The sequence below is a fragment of the Solanum pennellii genome, chromosome 7 (genome assembly GCF_001406875.1).
Source record: "Solanum pennellii chromosome 7, SPENNV200".
NCBI classification, from domain to species: Eukaryota; Viridiplantae; Streptophyta; class Magnoliopsida; order Solanales; family Solanaceae; genus Solanum; species Solanum pennellii.
In genome coordinates, this window is record NC_028643.1 from 70,963,293 (window position 1) to 70,985,900 (window position 22,608).

Consider the following 22,608-nt stretch of genomic DNA (forward strand, 5'->3'; position numbering starts at 1 on the left):
TAGTTAGAAAGATGTATATAAATAGTGGAATACCTTGTGTAAAGAAACAAGTCGGTTAATACATTTTTTTCTCACTGTTTCTTCCATTCTTTTCTTCATCTCACAATTATTCTCTCAACTGCCATAACAATGGCAAGGTAGCTATCACTCAACAAGTAAGTTTGACCAACTTTAAAATCAATCCAAACAGGCTCATTAAACAAAAAATATAACCATTATGTGTTGGTAGTTAAAACAGTTTTGATACTTCTTTCTTTTGAATTTTATATAGGCCATGTAACCAGCATGAGTTGTAGTACAGTTATGATGAGATTGCTTCACCCTTGATTAGAGGTTTCCAATTTGAACTTTGAATATTGAAAAAATCCCGTTAGAAGCGCACTCCAAATGTTCTACTTGTCATGTCATGTGTAATTCAAGCTGTAAAATCCACAGAATCAACCTAGACATGATGCATCAACACAGCTTATGTACATCATACTTCTTAGAATACGACTCTTTCCAGAACCCTGCATGATCACAAGTCAATTCATGCACTTAACTACCTTCTTGACTAGCAACTTGATTGCTTTCTTTTGTTTTAGAGAAAATGGAATAAGAAATTCTTATACATTGTGTATTGTTGATTTTGCAGATTAAGAATTTTACACTGGATCTTCTAAAAAGAGGCTCAAAAACATGGGTGCCTACACTACTTAAAGAGCTTAATACAATGTTCACAACTTTTGAAGCAGATCTTTCAAAATCCAATACAGCTTCTCTTCTTCCTGCACTCCAAAAATTCCTCTTTAACTTCTTCTCCCTCACTATCCTCGGCGCTGATCCATCAGTCTCCCCGGAAATCGCCAATTCTGGCTACATCTTTCTTGATTCATGGCTAGCTATTCAATTAGCACCTACTGTCAGCATTGGTGTCCTTCAACCTCTTGAAGAAATTTTAGTCCATTCTTTTGCATACCCTTTTTTTCTTGTCAAAGGTAATTATGAAAAACTCGTTCAATTCGTCAAAAATGAAGCCAAGGAAGTTTTAAGCAGGGCACAAACAGAGTTTCAACTCACAGAACAAGAAGCCATTCATAACCTTTTGTTCATTCTTGGGTTCAATGCTTTTGGTGGCTTCTCCATTTTCTTGCCAACTCTTTTGGGAAATCTTGGAGATGAGAAAAACGCGGATATGCAAGAGAAACTGAGAAAAGAAGTGAGAGACAAAGTCGGCGTAAATCCAGAAAACTTGAGTTTTGAAAGTGTTAAAGAAATGGAACTTGTTCAGTCTTTTGTTTATGAAACACTTAGGCTTAGTCCACCAGTACCAAGTCAATATGCAAGAGCAAGAAAAGATTTTAAACTGAGTTCACATGATTCAGTTTACGAAATCAAGAAAGGGGAACTTCTTTGTGGTTATCAGCCATTAGTCATGAAAGATCCAAAGGTGTTTGATGAACCTGAAAAGTTTGTGTTGGAGAGATTTACAAAGAAAAAAGGGAAAGAATTGCTGAATTATTTGTTTTGGTCTAATGGTCCACAAACTGGGAGACCTACTGAATCAAACAAGCAATGTGCTGCTAAAGATATGGTTACTCTAACTGCTTCTTTGATTGTGGCTTACATTTTCCAAAAGTACGATTCTGTGAGTTTCTCATCTGGTTCACTCACATCTGTGAAAAAGGCTAGTTGAGTTCTGGGCTGTGTAGCCGCAAAATTTAAGCTTGCTAGACATGTTGATCATAAGTCATCGGTGGCTGGCTTTTCTTTCCTCCCCCTATTCTGTAATATAATTTCACAAATAAAAGTTCAACATGAGTGTACTTATTTTCTGTTCTGACTTATGACTATTGTCTATCCTCTTACAAATAAAGTTGGAACACGAATCTAAGTTATAATTACAGAAATTTTAATTCGTCACCGAGGCTCCAACATCCATTATATCTATCTATCTATATATTAATACATATATTTGCCCTTTAACTTGGACTCAACGGAAATTTATGCACTCTAATTTTGGGTGTGCACAAGTAGACACTTAAACTATCCAAAAATTGAACAAGTACACTACATGGCATCCTATGTGTATTATGTCTTACAGGACGTGTGTCTGTGCTCCTTCAACTTTATACAAGTTTAAATGTCTACTTGTGCACAACAAAAGTTGTAGGGCATAGATGCGAGTTGAAGCCAGGTTAAAGGAAACAGTTATGTATTATGTCATATACATGTATGTAACTACTTTTTATAAAGAAAGAAACATGCTTAAACTCTCAAGATCAGTTGTTTTGGATCAAAGATTCAAAAATACTACTACATCTCATTTACACTGTGTAAACAGCACCAACACCAACACCAACAGACTAAAGTTCATCTTTGATCATCCTTTCCTTCCCCTGTACTTTAAAAAATTGACTGAGGCTGCCTAGGATACAATCTCAGTAAACCTCAAACACTAAGGTTATGGGATCGAGTCACCAATGAAAACAAAAAATCACACTATGAGCATATTATGAATTGGCTAATAATCAAAGAGTACAAGTACCTTATTTCAATATCTCACAAATCGAAGTTGAAACTCGTAGTTACCATAAATTTCTTGATTTTCTCGAATTTGCTTTGCACTAGTGATGACTGCAGAGTTACAACCTCTTATTTCGATTGATTTCAGCGTCATTATTTCTCCAATACTCTCTGGAATCTCCTCTAGGAAATGCAACCAAGACAGGTATAGTTCCTCAAGCATCGGAAAATTATCACTTGTTGCTTCCCATCTTTCCAGATTTCCATGACGAACTGCTAGACAATTTAATTTAGGAAACACAACATCTTCATCTAGTTTCCAATCTGTTCCCCAGAATGCATTATCTGCTTTGAGCACCTCAAGATTTGGTAACTTAGCCAACACTGCCATATCTTCCCATGGAAAAAATGTAGAATTTAAACTCAGTTTGGTAAGATTAGGCAGGAAAATATCTCTAGAGAGAAAGAATGGACTATTGAGTGATGCTGCTGCTTGTATATTTAGTGTCACAAGTCCCTGTAGAACAATAAGACAGTCAAGGAAAGCATACCACTCAGTTCTCCGTACATCGTTTATCTTTAGCTTATTCAGATTGGGAATGCTTCTCAAGATTTTCAACACAACAGCAGAGGACTTGACAGCAAGTGTATGCAAGTTATTCATAAACAAAGGCTGTTCTCCAATAGGAGGATTAGGCATATCTACATCTGTTATATCCACACGTTCTATCTCGGACATTGTCCAAATCTCCGTTGGGAGCTGCACATTCTTCTTCTGTGAATAAATGATTATGGATTGTAGATTGAACAACTTGGCCAGTGAAGAAGGATCGTTAACTCTTGCATCAACGTATCTCAAATGTACAAGTTGAGGTATTATACGAGAGAAATCAAAGCCGATTTCATGTGCATCCAACACCTTAAGCAGCTTGAAATCTGAAATACTATAGGGCCAGTAATATATTCCAGTAACTTCATAAGATTGACGTCCCAAAAAGATCAAGCTGCGGGTTGTAATCTTACCATTCCTATGATTTGGATGATCACGAAAATAATCCTGAATAAGATATGGAATGATCACTCGACGATGATCATTTATACCATCTGAGATATCATTGTTTGTGAAATGCACAACATTTTCGATTTGAGCTTCTCTTATGCACATCTGCCTTAGAAGATCATGAATTTTACATATTTTGATCCTTCCATTAGCCCTTCGTCCACGAACCAAAATTAGACTCCTGTCTGTTAACTCTTGTAGATACTCCTCCGCCACCACTTCTAACCTTGTATTGCTTCTTGCCTTTATGAAATGCTCAGCAATCCACGAGCTAATCAACTTCGAAACATGAATCTCCATATCTTCAGGAAAACTTCCTATATAGAGAAAGCATGCCTTCAAGTATTGAGGCAAGCAATTGTAGCTCAAAGAAAGAATAGCTTGACACTTTTCTGAAGCCTTACCAAAGAATGAGTTCAAATTTTCCTCAATTTTCTTCCAATTATCTTGTGTCCGTCCTATGTTGCCAAGAAGTCCAGCAATGACAACAATGGATAGAGGTAATCCTTGACATTGTTGTATGATATGCTTCCCTATTACTTCTAGTTGTGGAGGACAAGGATCTTTTTTGAATAGTCTTTCGGTAAATAGATTCCAACTATCATCTAAACTTAGAAAAGACATATCATGAGGAGGAAAATCAGGGGAGCTAGCATAATCAGCAACAGTTTTGAGACGAGTGGTTAATATAATTCGGCTTTTATTGTGATCATTTGGAAATATTCTTCGCATCAGATCCAAAGCCTCAGTACGCCAAAGATCATCAATGACAACTAGAAATCTTCTACCCTTTAGACCTTTGTACACAGTATCTAGTAATTTATCATTGCTCATGTTTTCTTGATTGATTCCAGTAATTGAAGAGACAACTTCAAGAAGCATTTGTCTCTTATTATAATCTTGAGAGATGGTGACCCATGCATGTTTATCAAATTGAGAACGAATCATTGAATCATCAAAAACTTTACTGGCAAGAGTTGTCTTACCAATACCACCCATACCAACAACTGATATGACTATTAGCTCTTTTGTCTGAGCATTGATGCAATTTAGTATGGAATTGAGGTCATCTTTCATCCCAACAACTGTCTTTTCCTCGATTGTACTTTTTCGTGATGAAGGGAAAGTTGTTGATTCTGGTAATTTGCTAAATCCAATATGCTTGTTAAACTTGATCACCATCACCTCTTGCTTGAGAAAACAAACTTCTTTTTCCACTTGTTGCAATTCCTCATTGAAGGCTTTACAAGCCATTTCGCGATCATTGTCTCCATTATCTAGTAGAATGATGCTTCTCAAGCTTGAATCAATTCTATCTTCTGCCTTGTAGACTACATCTTTGATCTTCTCCTCTAAAACTTTGACATCTTCAATATCTTTGACTTCGATTGTGGTGTTCTCAAGAAAAACTTGAAGATCACATAGATCTTGATAAAGAGATTCAACATGTTGTTGTATAGAGGTGTTTCCAGTACAAATCAAAGGTGATTTAGACTGAAGGAGTTGTTGCAGTGTATGCATAAGTGAAGATAGAGCAGCATAAGCCATTTTGTTTCCTCTTTGAATTTTATGTTTCTTTGCTTTCTTTTTTCTGTGAGCACTTGGCTTTATTAGTCAAATATATGAAACAGTCATGAAGGTGAAGCACATGAATGAAGTAATACCTCCCACACAATTGACTTTTCTTATAGAGTCATTTTCTCATAATCAATCAAACTAATCTCTCCGTCTCAATTTAAGCGTCTTACTTTTCATTTGGTATTATCCCAAAAGAGTGTCTCATTCTATATTAAGTGTTTTTATTCCAACATTCTACATGGACAGTTTAAAGACCACAAGATTCAAAAATCTCCCTTTGTTTCTTAAGCTCCATGTCTAGTCAAACTGACTGAGGAAGTAGTACTCATCTAATGTAATGTTGTTTTCTTTGATTAAGTCAGTGGATTGCCAACTAGTTTGTTGACAATGCAATCCACTAGCTTTAGACTACTATTACAATTGTACTGCTACTAATTTAATTCTCCACCAACCTTGCCTTTAATTCCCAGAAGCAAAGCTATAAATATGATAAAACTACCCAACTATGATGGATCATGTGTTACAATACCGAGTTCATTTAAACCAGACACTTTCAATATGAATTAATGTATTAATGTGTAAAACTTAATTAAGATCATAACAACTAGTAGATATGAGCTCATAAAAACAATGCAAGAACATACAGCCATTTGATTATTTATCATCCTTGATCCAACTCAGAGTCCAATCCAAAATACATACAGTCCTCAGTCCTCACATTCAGCCCAGAATTGATTGCGGATATTATAATGGTGGTTCATAAAGAACCATTTTATAAGAGGTGAACAATATACAAATTAAATTTTCAAGTTACTCGCAGCAGATGAAAAGTTTACAGAGCCTGAGAGAAGAATACTTAGGGTCCAGCAATCTCCAGTAACTATCAACACAAAATTCAACGTACAATGCACTCACTCCCCTTCACTCAAAACTGGAACGATGAGTGGTTTCAGCTGTGCAAGATATACAATCGCCCACCTATTTAAGAAAACAAAGGAATGTTTCATATGTTCTGATAAAACAAAATGGATTTCATTCAAGCTATAATTTATGAATAAGACAGGTAAGTTTGTGTGCGTGTGTAGGTAAACCTCAATAATTGGAAAAATTTAGGACCAAGTCCTTCAAGTAAATTTGCTGCCTCCCCTAACAGGGACAACAGATGTCCAGCCATAAGTTCGACAGAAAATTATCAAGCTCAAAGATGTAGATATCTGTCGGCAGCATAATAAGCTGTACGTTTGTGAATACCTAGTTGAGGCATTTTAAAAAGGGCAGAATTAAAGAAAAGACCTCTGTACTTGTCAAGGTTTAGTATTCGAGAGCTGTCTGTCACGATACAAAAAAAAAATCATATATCTTTCTAGTTCTATATCAAGGAGTTGACCAAATTTGGAGGACAGTTGCCCAACCGGATGCTGCACTAGGAGTCCAAAAAGTTGTAGTTGGGATTACTCCAAGACCACTTCATGTTCACTCTTTTCTCAGCTGTTCAGACAGTAATAACAGCCCCTGATCGAAATTGGATATCAAATCTCTTAGACAGACTTTCTTGTCACCACGAGTTCTATGATCACCTCAGGCTATGTGTACTAAGATACAACTCACTAGGAGAGCAACAAAAAGCATTTCATGATCCATCAATGACTATGTAAAATGACACAAAAAGTGTGGCTTCCTTAAGAATGATGACTCCTAATCTGTCTTCAGGATTAATGAAAACTATCATAGTATATGCCTGGCTGCTAACGTCGAAAGCCCCTAATTAGACGATTACTAAACCACTCGAGAGGGTTCCCTTTGGAAATATTAACAGAACATATTGATAGGTGGACAGTGTTTAATTCCCAATACAAGTGAATCAATCAGAGTGAAGGTGTTAATATTTGCCAACAGTGGTATTCTTCAGATTCCTTTGGCAAGATTCACATGATGAAGCTGTGCTATTTGCAAAAGGATTGCTGCTGCACAAACTTAGATTTGATGAAGCAATTAGAAAAATAATAGAAGCGAAGCAAGAAGACAGAAGTTGGATTCAAGTTATTCAGAAGAGTCGAACCTAAAAGATATTGAACAACTTAAAAGCAAAGGTGGGGAAAGTGAGACAAAGTCAAAACCACATTTTTGGATCACATTATTTGCATTTCATTCTTCCTTCCTGAGACAACTATCAAGGAAGAGAGTTTGACCTTCAAATTGTGTTTTACAGGTTTTACGTCACCATGAAAACTAAAAAAAGTTAATTTTAGTTTTTCAAGTTTCTAATCAAACTTGTTCTTCATGATATTGTCCAGGCCAATTTGCACCAACCTTGACTAATTCACTTTTGCAACCTGTTACAACCTACAAGAACATGTGTTGGGTAAACATGTCACCATGGCTAACTAGATAGACTCAAGGGAGTGTTCCAACTGAGATTGCACACTTGACCTCTACCATTCAACCATCCCCTTGGGACAGCTGCTAATCAAACTTTTTTCCTTTCCTTTTTTAGAACATAACTGCAAATCAAACTTACGTCACTCTCTTTGCAATATGGTTATGTAAAAATTATCAATAAGTTAAAGATAAGACTAACTTTGAAATTGAACCTCGAGTATTTAGAGAGAAGTTAAATATCCCATCTGAGGTAGTAATTCACAAATTTATTAAAGCATCCTGATCATATCAGAAATTTGTCCATTAAAGTCATATTTCGTCAAATAGGCTAGGGCAGAAGGATTTTTTATGTTTACAGTTAAACCTGATTCAGCTTTTCCTATTTGAATGTAAACTTTCAATATTTTTCTTTATGAGTCTACCAGAAAACTTGTGGAGTATTACATGTGATAGATGTTGAATGAGTAATTTCATAAAATTGTTAATTCAATTTGGTGCATGCTTGCACTTCAGAACCTTGTGGCCAAATAGGTAACAAGCAGATGAGCTCGCCTAGTTTACTGACTCTACTCTCCATAAACTATTGCTAGGAGAATCATTTTCTAACATGAGAAAGGTTTTATTGCTCCCTTTCCGTTGCTTCACATAGTATTATTTTACAAGTAAATAAATACATGAAAAATTATGTCAGTTCTCGAGTCTTCTATATTTTCAACCTTTCCGCAGCATTGGTTTGGGCTTGGGACTTCCATGTTGGAGGTCTCAGGTTCGTAATCCCTTGCCAGTGAAAGCAAGGGATTAGCCTTTTGGGTCGAGCTCTTCGCACCGGGCTTGCCTAATGCGGGTTACCTCCCTGTGTGGTTTGTGAGCTATTGCATAAGAGCAGTGTAAAGGGCTTTACCCTGTGCGCACCCAAAGGGTAACGTCTGCGTGTTTCCCTTATTATAACAAAAAAAAAAGATCCAACACCCCTGAATCTTCTCGAAATATTGCATTCTCTATCTCAATCTCAATTTTAACATGGTCTCTTCTTTATCAAGAAAAAGGAATCAAGATATCTATTTATTTTCTTCCAACTGAGCCTTAGCTCACGTTGGACATTGTTCACTTTGTATATATCATTTGCTTTTTCTCACACGCTGATGTTTAGGTTACACTAACTCAGTTTTTACTGCTAAATGTAAAAGGTCTGCTGGAGCTTCTATGAAAAAATTAAGAAAGATGTGTGCTTTAGTGTAGAAATGCACATAAATCATTATGAATCAAAAATATAAAGCTAGAAACAATAACGATGATAATGAAACAACGATTTTTTAAATAGATAATTGAAAATTTTGTTATGACATAATATATTAAGTAGCAACCAATAATTGAGTTCAAAGTCAACTTAATGCAGAAGCAAAGATGTAATTTTTCTGGACTGTGATGAGTTTCAACGGATCGACATGGACAATGAGGATTCATATAGTCAACCCCAACGTGCTTGGGATTGAGGTATAGTTGTAGTTGTTATTGTTGTTGTAGTATTTCTTCAACAAAATTCTAATTTCCTATCCCTTATTAATAACTTCATTTTAAAACAGTATTTCGGCAATATCAAAGTTATTAAGTTAAGAAAACAGTATTTCTTAATAATATTGTGTTCATCTGCAATGTTTTGTTTTATCAATTAAGACGTCATTTTTCTATTATATTTATCTTTTAAGTGTTGTCCTCTTCAAGCTAGAGCCAAGAGCCACACAAATTCACCTAATTTTTTACAAACTGCTGGTTGATTAACTTTTTCTGAGCTGCATTTCCTAACATCCTATATCTTCCTTAAAACGCTACCTAAGCAATCCAAAGTAATAGTTTTTATTAAGCCTAACTGTAGAAATTACCATGCCTTAAGTGCACCTTTGACAATATTGCCTTGCTATTATGAGAGACTCAGGTGCATCTTCAGCCAAAGCTAAGACTAAAGTGATATCTTCATTCTTCTAGAAAAGAATCAGTTAACCATGCTTCATATTATGATCCATTCGATAAGACATTCCATTCTGTTAGAAACAATTTTTTTTTTTGACAAAGGTAACAAATGTTAGAAACAAATTTTCTTTGACATGCTTAACTGATTGCTAGATTTGGAAAACTTTTAGCATTAGTGACCGATCAGTGGTTCAGACAAATCTTTTCTTTCTGCGCACGTTGGCTCGAACTAAGAGTCTATCTTATCCACCAAAACTTCAAAAGGACAAAATATGAAATTACATACTCTACTTAAAAGGCATCAAAACATACTCAAGTATAAGAATTTCATGGAGCAATACTTTAATCTACTCCTTATCTTGTCTCGCAAGTATAACAGAAATTTCAACCATATATAACACTTACATCATCCAACAGCACACTGTCGCCGTGATAATCAATGTTAGGTGTAACCTGCATCATAAAACACAACCAACCACATTAAGGGGGAGAAAAAGTTTAAATACTTCCACAGCATTATCCACAAAGGATTCAATCTCAAAATATCTCAAGCTATTGATGAAGAAGAAAAAATTACTTTACTATCCCAATTATTTTTTGCCAGATACAATTAATAAATCAATAATCTAGACTTAGAATTCACCTTTGAGTTAGCAGTTCTAGATGGAAATAACCAAAGTACCAAACAGCATTAGCTGATACATTACAGATGCACATAGAAAACTAAACTTAGGGAACAAAATATGAAAGTCTGTTATGAGTAGTTCCAAGTAAATTAATCCATGAAAAAAAGTAAGTATCGTCATACTATAGAAATCTAGACCATATGAAACAAAAAAATAACATACAGATTAGTAGAAGGCCCTCTATTGCAGCAGATTCTGGCGCAGAGAGATGCAATAACACCAATTGCAACAAAAATTAGAGTTGTCACCAGGAATCCCATTGTGGTATGGATCTAACCAACAATCTCTCAGATGCCTCTTATTCTCTGCATTACAAAAAAAATGTTCGATTTTAAAATGGAAGAATCAAATTTGAACGAAAGCACATGATATGAACTAGATGCATACTGCAAAAACTAATGGAGATATACAGAGACGGAGACGTACAGTTATGGAGAGAAACAGAGAGAGAAGCTGGATCGGAAGTTGGATTGAGGTGGATCAATATGTGATCAAATCATTGAGGGTAGTATTCTGAAATTTTCAGTTTTCAACGGGGTAATCCAGTCATTGTAGTTCGGGATATAAAATGGGACAAAATGGTCCTTATTCAAGTCAAGTTTTGATTTTATTTGGTTCTTAATATATAAATACAATGAATGATGGTTCTTACTTTTTACCATTTATGTCCGCTTTTATTTTTTTAAAGTTAAATTATAAAAATTTTAACTAATTTTACGATGAATCTTTTCATCATGTTGATACGCAAAAATTTACAATTAATAATACTGTTTTTGAATATCTACATATTTTATTTAAAATATTGAATTAATGTAATCTAAATTTGACTTTTTTAATCAAATTTATTTTCAAAAAATACAACATGACAAATAAAAATAAACAAGTATTTTAAGTTGTGATTAGTATGGTCTTAAACCCAATAACTAACACCCAATCCTTTTGACGTCAAATAAATAGAGCATAAGATAATTACTTTTCAAATAAAAAAAATTTATAATCAAAGATCAAACTACAAACTACGTAAAACAATTTCAAACAAGAAAAGTTTGTCCACGACTTTTTCAAGTTACTTTGGAAACTATAAAGTGATTTTTGTATTGAAAAATATTAAATCAAAATTTGATCTATATCAATCTACTTTTCAGGGGAATAGATGTCACTTGGCACTCATTAAACAGGGAAAACAGCAATTATCTTTACTTATTTGAATTGTGATCAAATGAATCACTTGTTCAAATACGTGAAGGATCGTTAATCCTTCGCATTAAGCATCAAAAGGAAGCAAAGCTAGGGACCGCTTTGACCATTTTCTCTATAAAATCAAGAAAACGTAGTTGTTTAGCAATAACATTTTCTTCTTTTGCTTCAATTTCTAAGTTTTTTCTTACTATTGACATCGTGCTCCTACATACATGTGAGTTTATTGCCAATTCTTGATACCCAAAATATGAATGGCAATATCCCCAATGTACTACCTACGATCACCCTGCTTTACTTTATACCTAACTTGATAGCAAAAATTAATCCATAGGAACAAACATTTGCAGATAAAAGGAAACTGTTATAACTCTTAAGATCCAAATTCGAAATCTTCAAGAATCAACCCAACTTCAATTACTCAAGTGAAGAATCCTTGGGATTGCACAATTTCAGCAAAATATGAATGGCAATATCCTTCAGCTCGTAGACTTGGTGCAAAAAAAAATTATCATAAATTATTGTTGATGCTAGCTTACACATTACCCAGAAAACTTGAAATTCCTTCCTGAAGAACATGGCACTTGATCATTTTTAAACAAGTTAGAACATCTAAGACTCAATCTTGGAAGTATTCACAAACGGAAATTAAATTGAAAGAGAGGCGATTAAGGAAAACTTACCCCATAAATTCAGAAGAAGCTCAAATTACAACAGGAATTTGTCAGGGTAAACAAGTTTAAATATTGTCAGACAACGATCAAAGATCTCTTCTTTTTTTTTCTTCTTTTTTAAGTGCAAAAATAATAGAACTTTTTTTCTATTCTCTTTCCAGGAGGGAGGAAGGGGGAAATGTGAACAATTGGGTATTAGGAGGGAGACTGACTTTGAAGAGATGTCCTACACTACAACAACCACCAAAAATTTAGAATGTGAAGGAAGGTTCAACATCCATCGCCCAGGCAAACTTTGCTAGAAGAGACTTGTTGAACATCTGCAAGGATAAAGAAGGATCAAAACGTAACCGCAATGCATGAGGTCAACTAGAAATAAGAGGAGATGAAATTCATGGAAGTACACTTAGCCATAAGACATCGTAAACGAGGCATATACCTTTTCAATGGGAACCTCATGGCGCTTACACCATGCCACAGTAATCCTAGGATCCAAATAGTTGATTTTTGATGTGCCCAAAGCCACAGTTTTCAACTCTTCTTTAGTATCTATTTGCCTCTCTATGTTATCAATCTTCACATTAGTTTGGTCTATTTTTATCTGTAATCTGCAAACAATTACACTTATATGTCAGCAACTAAAACAAAGAATGAAAGAAAGGCTCGAGTCAAGGACAGCAATGTACGCTTGAGGGGTCAAGTTCCTCTTCGCCTTGCCATCGGCGCCTTTCACCGGAGGCTTCCCTTTTTTGGCCCGAGCCAAATCTACTTTGAATTCTTCCAAAATAGCCTAATAAAAACACAATCACAATCTAAGGAAATGCAAGTATTTTGAATACACGTCAACTTTATGTAAAATATCATCAATAAGCAATCCTCTTCTATTTTGATGACAAATAAAAACTAGCCACTCACATTATAGAAACTTATCAGACAGAAATGGAACTACAGAGAATGAACACTGATAACAAAAAGTAATCACCTTTAACTCATCTATCTTGTTATTCAACCTTGAAATTTGCACGCTATGGGACTTCGAGACAGTACGCTGGTGATTACAAATTATTGCAACCTGCAACAAGAAATATATACATAGTGAAGGGAAATTCTAAACAGTGTTTCAATAATCATTAGTACAATTTTTCATGGAAGTCTTACCTCTTTATTTGCCACATTATATACCGCAATTTTATCAGCAAGCTCCCCCCCTTGTGTGAGCTTAGTCAACTGCCATCAGTAGCAATGTAAATCACCACAGGAAAAAAAAAGGTTGTGCGTTGGTAATGTGGAAGGCATAATGGATCTCCAGACCAATGCACAAAATTTTGTTACTGGTGGAATTGCCATAACGACAACTTTTATCCTATATATATGCTATTTATACTGATTGTTGAATGTGATCGTTTCCAACTTATATAAATCTTCATATAATCACACATTTAACATCCATTTCTGCTACACTTAACTAACACAATTCAAAAGCAGCCACATCAAAACAACACCACCTAAATCCCAAGCTAATTAGGTTGGGCTATGTGAATCCTCACTATTCATGTCTCCACAAAGCAATCAGCTTCAATCCAATATTCAACAATGTAGGTTCTCTAGCACTAGAAATTCTATAAAAAAAAAATTATAAAAGAAATTCTTACATTTTCTACTGGCATATAAATTTTATAAAAGACTCTTACTGGCATATACAGTTTTAACAAGACTAAAAGACTCCTAGCAAACATCTCAGACCTTAAGAATGTACCAACAAGACAAACTTAGCAACCAACTAAGTGGTGTCATCTGTATGGGTTTTTTCTTTTCCTTTCCATTATGTCCTATTATTTACTAAGTCTACACGAATCATTGTAGGTTATTCAGGACTTCTTTCAATTTAATTTTCGACCACCTAGTCTTTTATAACACCTTCAATCCCCACTATTTCACACCTATAAGCAGCTACATCTAGAGGTTGAGACATGACAAAAGCATCTCAAGAACCCTCTTATTTCATCATTTATCTGTGCTACTTGCATCTTTCTTCAAAAGTGATCATTATTAATTCTCTCTAATCTAGCGTGACCATACATCCAGTTAATATCGGCTAATTGTGTTGCCGATAGGTTGACCTTAAGAGACAATTCCAATATTCACTCTCACATAACATTGTCCATCTAACAATAGTTCTATAGAAGAGACACTCCGAAAACACTTCCCTATTTTAACCATCCTGTTTAATTCTTTAAGTAACAATTTCATCTATCATCCATTCCCCTGGCAAATGAGACGACATATCTAAAAGAAGCCAGAGAAAGAGTATCACATAGTATAGCTCATCAAGCTTTCTAAGAAAACCAAGCAGGTTGTTAACTCTAAACAAAGCAAAAACAACTTTAGTGCATTATCCTACTTTAATCCAAACCAATCAAACTCATATAAGAAAAACACAAATAGATAAGCAGATCCCTTCTCTTAGTTATTAAACTCAGACCAAACTTCTTACAACATATGTGCAACTTGACCAAGATGAAAAAGAAGCAGCCTTCCCCCTTTTTTTGATCAGTAAAAGGTAATATAATATTCAAAAAGCTGACAGGCAGTTCCGATATAGAACTGCAACCTTCACTCCTTTTAGGAGATGAGGGGTAACTCTGCCTCAGATTGCTGGACCCATACCCAATGTGTGGGAAGGTTGTAGTAAGTTGACGGCCAATGAAAAACTCGTCAACTTATAATGAATCTTCACAACCCTAACTAGCTCCGGTTGACAAGCAGCTTAGTCACGGGTAACACAGTAGTCAAAAAAAACGTCTAGTCTCTGAAAGCAACTTACTTGCTGCTCCAATGTAAAAGATGCATTATATGTACGAAATACTTTTGCTGTGAGCCCTGGCATGAGTTCCTTTAGATGGGCATTAAGCTTACTCGTATCAAGCTTGTCAAAAAGATCGTCACTGCCCTTTTTTCCTGAAATCAAGTGTATCCATGTATTTCAAGAACGGAATTTTTTTTTAAAAAAGCACATATTCTAGCACAAAAGCAGCATTTACTAACCACTTCGGAACTGTTGAATAGCTTTAAAAACAGGCTCATACACAGCCACCTCATTTTGGTACCTGATAGAATCTTTACCAAGAAAATCGAACTGAAGAAAGCAAAGTCAATTATATGCATTGCAATTAATAGCACAAAACTAAGAACCTGTAGAGGAGTAAATTTCCTAGAGCTCTTCCAATTTAGCTTTTAAAACCACAATACCTTCAAAATATTTGGAGGTACTGGCTCTACATTCTCTACTTTCAAAGTACAGCAACCAACTGTATCAGCTTCGTCATCATCCTGCATCACATTGATATAACTAAGAACACTTGCGCAACCTTTGCATTGTCCCATGCCTCTGCAGGCAAAAGCATGGGTTCTTCATAGAAAAAATATAAAAAACTGGAAAACTGATCTCTCACCTTCAGTTTTTTTGGATAAATTGATCTCTGCTTAAATTATTTTTTGCTTTATGGTTTTATACCTCTTGGTAAACTTATGTCAATTGGAAAGCGAGGAGCAACATATATTGCCATAACTTCCTGCTTCTATGCTAATGGAAATATTTTTGAAAGAGATACTAAACCAGCATTGACAACCAGTTTTGGTGTTTTCAGACTCTTTTGAGATCTACGCTGCCCCTAGTTAAGTATCCAGGAAAAATAAAAATAAACTAGTGTTCCTGATACCTTCTCATTCCCTGCCCTCAGAGCTAATTTATCGATAAGATAAGTTGCAACTGCAATCTGACGCTTCACAGGATCTTTACTTGCAAAATCTTTTGTATATGCAGATCTAATGCCTTCAATGTAATCCTGCAACCGAGAGACAGTTTATAGCCACCAATCATCATGTGCAACCAGTCAAAAAAAAAAAAATCAACTTGCCAATTGCTTCATTGTACCTTCAAACGCCTAGCTTTCTCATACTTCTCCTTATCACTTTGCCCTTTCAAGGAACTACTGGCTGCTAGGAAAACGTATTTGAATTCTCTTGGATTAATAGGGTCGTTCCAGAAAGCTAACCATGTTACTGTGTTGTCATGCCTTACTTCCTTCCACCTGCCAAGCCAACAAGGGGAAGGAAAATAAATGAAGGTGAAACTCTAGCTTTTTACCTTGTATATGGTGCAAAAAGTATATTTCTTACTTCCTTTACCACCCTCCAAAGGATAGACTATTCTTTCAAAAGGATAACAGAGAAAATGAAGAGAACCTTTGGCCAGGGATGGGGCACTCCGGTACTGGAACACCCTTTCCAATATTTATTGTGATATCATTTGGCCGGATCCGTCTCTTTAGCTTTCCCATCTATACCATTCAAAGCAACATCCATCAATACCACAGCGAAACTTGGAAGTACCTAAACATAAATAATACACCATTCTGCACATAGTAGAATGTTTTTGGCAGTTTAACCCAATAAATAGAAGGCCAACATACCTTTGGATGTTCCCCGCGGCCACGGAACAATCCAGGTGGTTCAACCCGAAAGTTCCCAACCTGCACATAACGAAATGGTCAGACCATTTCGCAGTTGGTTTATAAGTTTTCCATGCTCCGAATACTATGGGCCTTTCTGATTTTAGGGGTGGATACATAGGTAGGTTAAACACGATAAAGAACACCATGTTGGCACATCACCAAAAGGAAGGGGAAGCTCAAGTTTGAGAGTTAAGATAAAGCTAGGGGGCTCAATATCATATGGCTAAGAAACAAAAAAATGCCAAAAAGAGGATGTACTGATGGCACAAGAAACAGCTAAATAATGAAAACAAAGAAACATCCAGAAAAGGACTATGAAGCAATCAGCAAACACATGTGAAAACAATATGTAACAATGGATTACAACATCTTCATTATATCAATTTATTTTCGAGATCGTCACCTATCAACACGGCTGCAAATTCGATCCAACTCCCCAAGAGCTCAGAAGTACACAAATCACTAACTAACAATAACAAACAAAACTTGCTCCATCAGACCAGAGCTAGAAGCCTTCTCTTCCAAAAACAAGACTATCCTCTCTTCCCCCACACATACATATAAAAGAAGAGATATTTCTAACGTGAGATTCAACAAACCATCATTCGTTTACGTCCATTCTTCAATTTGGAGTTGTAAAAAAGAGGGCATTTCATTCTAGGGAAAGCCCTTTCATCCAAGTTAATGAACCTCATTCCTTGTTCTTACTCAGGAATGAACATTCTAACTCTTTTTGCTCGTCTTTCCACTTATCTTTTTGATAATGTTTCCACTTCTATTTTCTTTCTTAAATCAAGTCCATGTACTTCAGCAATACATGACATGGGAAGACAATTTTTTTCTCTTTACAGCTGATGAATTCTGCCTAGAATAGTCATCCCATGAAAACCAACCATCAAATAAGAGCAGGAAGTACGGTTCAATTCGAACAATCACTATTAAGATGCAAAAAACACATCAGGCCCTATCAAAAATCTCAACAGAATTACAGAAACTGAAAATGGAATGTTCGTGGAAGGGAAATATAACAGGGAAATACATTTAGGTATTCATAAAAATCTACTTTGAAAACCTTTTAACACCATTTAAATGCAATTTTAAAAAGAACTTAATTACTCCCAATAAGAAAAAGAATCTTTACTCAGAGGAAAGTAAATTCCAAAGATGAAGAGAAGATGTTCTCTAAAAACTATTCACAGCCATAAAGGAAATAAAGCTCCCCAATGTTGTTTAAGATCAGTCAAGAGGAAATCATTACAAGAATAGCACCAGATTAGAAAAATGAAACACAAAAGAATTTTGGACAACTCCAACCAAAAAATTGTGCTAGCTGGATAAATGCATTGTGAATAAGATGAAATTACCACAATAACAGCAGATGATGTTGAAAAAGACAGAAGAAACATCCCCAAGAAAAGAAGACGTAAGACCTTTTTTAAGAGAAAAAAGAAGATGTAAGACCATCTTATAATCCCATTGGGATAAATTTAGAAGATAGCACAACATAATTTCTCTTAAAGTACCATGTGTGAAAGCTAAAAGCTAAAGCTAAACAGAACCAAACCTTCTCTTTAACACCATCCACAATAGCCCACATGTATTTCTCTTCTTGCTTAAGTTTCTCTTCTCTCAATGCCTTCTTCTCCTGCAAAATAGGTAAGGCAATGTTTTAGATGAAAACCTTGAAGCATCTACGAGCTTTATGTACTGTGCTATTAGATTAAACCACAAACATAGGTCCCATCTTGATCAGACTGAGAATCAAAAATGTCAGAGACTAGGTAAAATAACAGCCAATTTGACAAAATGTCGAACATCTTATAAGTGATCAGTTTGCGATAGTGGAAGACATATTTTTTTTGAAACTCTATATGCAAGTTTGTTTAAGAATGTTGTCAAGCTGAAAGTGGTTGCTATCATCATACACAGATATATTCATCAACCAAATTCAATCCAAGCTTCAACTAATTGACGGCAACAGTGGAAGACACATTATTTTATCACATGTAGCAGGGGAAAACAAAACCAATATTCTGGAAAGTGCCCCCCCGACCCATCCATGAAGAAAAAAGAATTAAAAAACAAATCAAAAGGAGAAAGGGACAAGCAGCCAGAGAAAACAAAAAAAATTAGGACAAATCATTTCCCAAATGAGTCCTTTTTAAGTGAGCTAAAAACACTTCCACCATCAAAATGAAGGGAACTTGTTCCCTCATAAAATTGCTAACTAGACTTCTACTAAAGGTAATGGTTAAATCCACTTGCTATGAAAAATGAAGTTCTATGATTATCCAGCATTAACATCAATGAAGAGCTATGTCACTCGGACTCTTCAAAAATGTTGACATGTACATGTCGGATCTTTCAAAAGCAGTACATATTTGAAGGGTCGGACACTAGTGCAGCAACATTATTGGCGAGTCGAAGCAACATACACTAAGAGGTAGAGGTTGTATATAAAACAATAGTGTGGCTGAATCTCTTGCATTGTAAGGATGTCTTAGATAATATCCTATGAAGTAATCTCTGCAAATCTTCTCAATTAAGAAAATGTAGCTAAATCTATTTTATAAGGTTGACAGAAACGCCAGTTTCATGCTGGTCAGACAAATGTATGCATCAAATGCCTACACAAAAGATCACCTGCCAAACAACTAACTACCATAAGATTAGCAAGTAACATATCCCCCACACAGGAAATCGATGAATTTCTACACAGTAAGCAGAGATGTTTTTTTTAGTCCAAAGGTGACTGGGGTATATTGGCTCTACCAAGTGAGATCATACAACTGCCAAACAAATTCAGAACTTCGTCACAAGTGAAAGATCAGAAATTTTTTTAGAGTTAACAGTTCGGCAACTCCTAAAGAAAGCTAACAATGATTAGAAGATGGAAAAGTATAAGCAAAATGAAATTAACCATGGTTTAAGTGACAAGATAACTACAAATTACCATATTTTGTAACTTAATTATTTATTAATTCACTTACTTCTGAACTCATTTGCTTCTTCTTCTCCTTCTCACTCTGATGCCACTCATATATTGGGGTAAAATCACACTCTTCTAACTTTTGAATGACATGGTTTTTTCCAAGTATTTTTCTCCAGTCATTCATGAAATTCTCTTTGAACTGCTCTTTAGTCATGTATTCAGTGTCTAACATCACGGCATACATTGTTGCGACCTGCAGGCAGAAAGAAATTGCTGTACTAAGAATAAAATCACAAAGACATGAATGAGACACATACAATCAGAGACAGATTGAGACCTCTTCCTGCTCTGGAGTAAGATCCACGGGCTTTCCCTTGTAGAGCATCTTAACCCCATGAGGTTTGTATGGAGGTGGAAAAATCACACCATTGTGTTCCAGTGTAGTCCATTTTTGCCCATCACCAGAGCTTGGCTGCAGTTTTGACGACTTAGAGTACTTGGGTTTTTTCAACTTCTTCTTTGTTTTCTTCATCGATGACGAAACAACTTTAGTTGCTTTCTTCACATATGACACTTTACTAGCTGAAGCTGAAGCTGAATCTACTGCCTTTTTTATCCTCTGAGATATAGGAACATCGTCGTCATCGTCCTCTGTCTTCTTTTCAGTTTTGAAAGGCGGTTGCTTACTAGAAACAGGTGTGGACGCATCAGAAAGTCTAGGCTTTTTAACTGAAGCCTGAGCAGCAGACTTGACCTCACCAGGGGGTCTCTTACTTAAAACTGTCGCAGATGGCAAACCATTCTGACGAATCTTAGGCTTAACTTCTTCAGAACTAGAAAACTTGCTAGTGGAAGCCCCTGCATTGGATTTCATTGGAAACCTTGATGCTAAGGGAGTTTCATCATCTGAATCCTCTTTTTTGGGAGGTCTAGACTTCTGAACTGATGTTGAAGTACAAAGCACTTTCTTGGCATGAACAGAATTGCTCTTAGATAACCCAGAAGGGACCCTAGAACTCAATAGTTTATCATCATCAGAATCCTCAGCTTCATCATTAGGTTCAGATTTTGGTTCAACAGCTTGTTTCGACTCCTTAGGAGTAACATTGGATTGTTGATTAACATTTTTTGCCTGATTACCTGCAGAAGATGACGGCCTTGAGTTTGGTGCAGGAGATGTCCTGCTTGACAGAGGCGACGCTTTTGGACTAGTTAAAGGTGAAACTGCTGGAGATGCCTTAGAAGAGGTGACTGTCTTAACTTTATGAGTACTAGAGCTCTGGCCATTAGGTGAACGTATATCAGGAACTTGCCGCCCCGATCTTCCATCCTGCTTCTGAGATGATGAATTGGACTGATTTTGCTTTGATGTGGTACTACTTCGTTTGAAAACTAAAGGCATGTCATCGTCATCATCCATATCTTCCATCAAATTTGTTTTGGCAAAAGCCTCTACAGCCATGATCTTTCTCTATGCTATACTGTCATATAATGTTCTCCTTTATCTGTAAACATTTTTTCATAATTATAGGGCAACAAGGGTTAAAATACAATAAAAAGGAAAAAGCAAAGGACACCTAGAGAACAAAAAATTGAAGTATATCACTGCAACAAGGCTGTAACAGAAAGCCACAAGGGAGAAACGAATCTATAACCCAACATATGGCAAGAAAACATAAATCTAGTTTCTTCCTCTTAACAACTAGTCCAGTTGTACTTTAAGTATAGGTATTATAACCTATCAAGCCAAACACAATTCCAGCATTTTTTAAAATCCAGTTCAAGTTTCTTTTTAAATTTACTTCATCTATGTTTTCTCTTTCCAAAAAGTTAAGTTTATTTCTCATTAACTTGGCACTTATCCTCAAGGACTCAATGCTTCTTTAAAGGGCATCTCTCTCCCCATCACACAAACACAAAAATAAGACAGGATCCGTTCCCCTCTGCATTCATTTTGTATGCAGTATGAAACATAAAATCCGCAGAGCAAGCTAAATAAAATTTCTTCATATGGAATCCAAACTAAATTTCTCCTTTCTATTCCAACACATACTATAACCCCAAATCTAGAAGCAAATTAAACATTAGGCTCCTGGTAACTGTGAGCTTGAAATATACATGCACATTAAAGATTTAAAAAAATCAAATTTTCAGATAAAATGTAACAAAAACTGATTAGCATTAGAAAAGACAAATTAGTCGACCATCGGAGCTTTAAGGAAGCGGTTTAAGATGGTTAAAAAAAAAGTACAAATTAACTAGTAAGCATATAAAAATAGTTATAAGAATTAACAAATCGGAACTTAAGCTTTCATTAAGAAGTGGAGAGCTAAGAGATAAATCATTAGAACAATTTCACATTTGAATTATTACATGAAAAAAAAGGGGGGATTAGGGTTTTTATTTCAGATAGATGAAATTGGAAAGATATAGAGCAGGAGAGAGAGAGAAAGAGAGGTGAACGTACGGAGATGAATTTGGCCGGAGAAAGAGATCGGAAGGAGGAGGAGAATGGGGATGAGGAAGTTCGTAGGCGAGGAAGAGTGGTGGTCATTCAATGGTAATGGCCGAAGAAATCGACATTCCAATTTCAATTCATCTTAGCAGGCCAATCGGAATTTGGGTCCGAATTCGACCGCCATTCACCGTTACACGGCTAGGTTGGATTTGGGCTTTCTGTGACCTACAAGGATATTGGGCCTTCAAGTCTACTTGTTATAAATGGGCCCACATTTTACTGTTTCCTATAATAAATTTAATTTTTTATTTTTGCAAAACTAATTTTCAACCAAGAAAGAATAAATAATCTTTCAGTGTTTGCAAAAATTGAAAAACTTTTCTCTCCTGGTGTAATCATATGCATAGCTAGTTTTCATTGTCATTAATCGTATGTCTATATTTGCAAATGTTTTGGGAGTTATTAGTGGAGACAGATGCATCCAAAGTCCAAGTCGAGGTTCGAGAGATGAGGTGATTATTAATAATGGGTAATGAGGTTGAGTTTGACTCATATGGCATTAGGTAAAGCGTTGAAACAAGTAAGAGTATTTCTTTTTGTTTCTTATATAATTTATTTTTGAATTATTCTTTTGCACTCAAATGACACATGTCCTCC

General features: G+C 35.6%; 4 protein-coding genes across 7 annotated transcripts; 1 reads left to right on the forward strand and 3 right to left on the reverse strand.

Moving 5' to 3' along the window:
* The first annotated feature begins 11 nt into the window (after positions 1-11).
* LOC107025342 (fatty acid hydroperoxide lyase, chloroplastic) lies at positions 12-1,883 on the forward strand. The gene is made up of 2 exons (XM_027918534.1): positions 12-54; positions 600-1,883. Exons 1-2 carry the CDS (start codon positions 12-14, stop codon positions 1,673-1,675), a joined length of 1,119 nt encoding a protein of 372 aa, XP_027774335.1. The 3' UTR covers positions 1,676-1,883.
* Positions 1,884-2,195: 312 nt separating this feature from the next.
* On the reverse strand, positions 2,196-5,646 carry LOC107025339 (putative late blight resistance protein homolog R1B-16). The gene has a single exon (XM_015226123.2). It carries the CDS (start codon positions 5,111-5,113, stop codon positions 2,534-2,536), a length of 2,580 nt encoding a protein of 859 aa, XP_015081609.1. The 5' UTR covers positions 5,114-5,646; the 3' UTR covers positions 2,196-2,533.
* Positions 5,647-5,765: 119 nt separating this feature from the next.
* LOC107024089 (V-type proton ATPase subunit e1-like) lies at positions 5,766-10,757 on the reverse strand. 2 transcript variants are annotated; one of them, XM_015224979.2, is made up of 4 exons: positions 10,603-10,757; positions 10,339-10,481; positions 9,896-9,943; positions 5,766-6,121 (listed from the first exon to the last, which is right to left on the reverse strand). In XM_015224979.2, exons 2-4 carry the CDS (start codon positions 10,434-10,436, stop codon positions 6,055-6,057), a joined length of 213 nt encoding a protein of 70 aa, XP_015080465.1. In that variant the 5' UTR covers positions 10,437-10,481; positions 10,603-10,757; the 3' UTR covers positions 5,766-6,054. The 2 variants fall into 2 exon arrangements, with proteins under 2 accessions (XP_015080465.1, XP_015080466.1); XM_015224980.2 differs by lacking the exon at positions 10,603-10,757 and adding an exon at positions 10,564-10,582 and having other exon boundaries at positions 5,774-6,121.
* Positions 10,758-11,767: 1,010 nt separating this feature from the next.
* LOC107025906 (DNA topoisomerase 1 alpha) lies at positions 11,768-22,113 on the reverse strand. 3 transcript variants are annotated; one of them, XR_003579114.1, is made up of 18 exons: positions 21,961-22,113; positions 19,831-20,998; positions 19,552-19,746; positions 18,126-18,206; positions 17,926-17,991; positions 16,520-16,579; positions 16,293-16,387; positions 15,982-16,138; positions 15,767-15,892; positions 15,297-15,377; positions 15,093-15,183; positions 14,872-15,005; positions 13,206-13,274; positions 13,030-13,119; positions 12,734-12,837; positions 12,487-12,655; positions 12,057-12,367; positions 11,768-11,956 (listed from the first exon to the last, which is right to left on the reverse strand). XR_003579114.1 is itself a non-coding variant. In XM_015226689.1 (17 exons), exons 2-17 carry the CDS (start codon positions 20,953-20,955, stop codon positions 12,299-12,301), a joined length of 2,712 nt encoding a protein of 903 aa, XP_015082175.1. In that variant the 5' UTR covers positions 20,956-20,998; positions 21,961-22,113; the 3' UTR covers positions 12,042-12,298. The 3 variants fall into 3 exon arrangements, 2 of the variants coding, with proteins under 2 accessions (XP_015082175.1, XP_015082176.1); XM_015226689.1 differs by lacking the exon at positions 11,768-11,956 and having other exon boundaries at positions 12,042-12,367; XM_015226690.2 differs by lacking the exons at positions 11,768-11,956; positions 17,926-17,991 and having other exon boundaries at positions 12,042-12,367.
* Between the last annotated feature and the right edge of the window lie 495 nt (positions 22,114-22,608).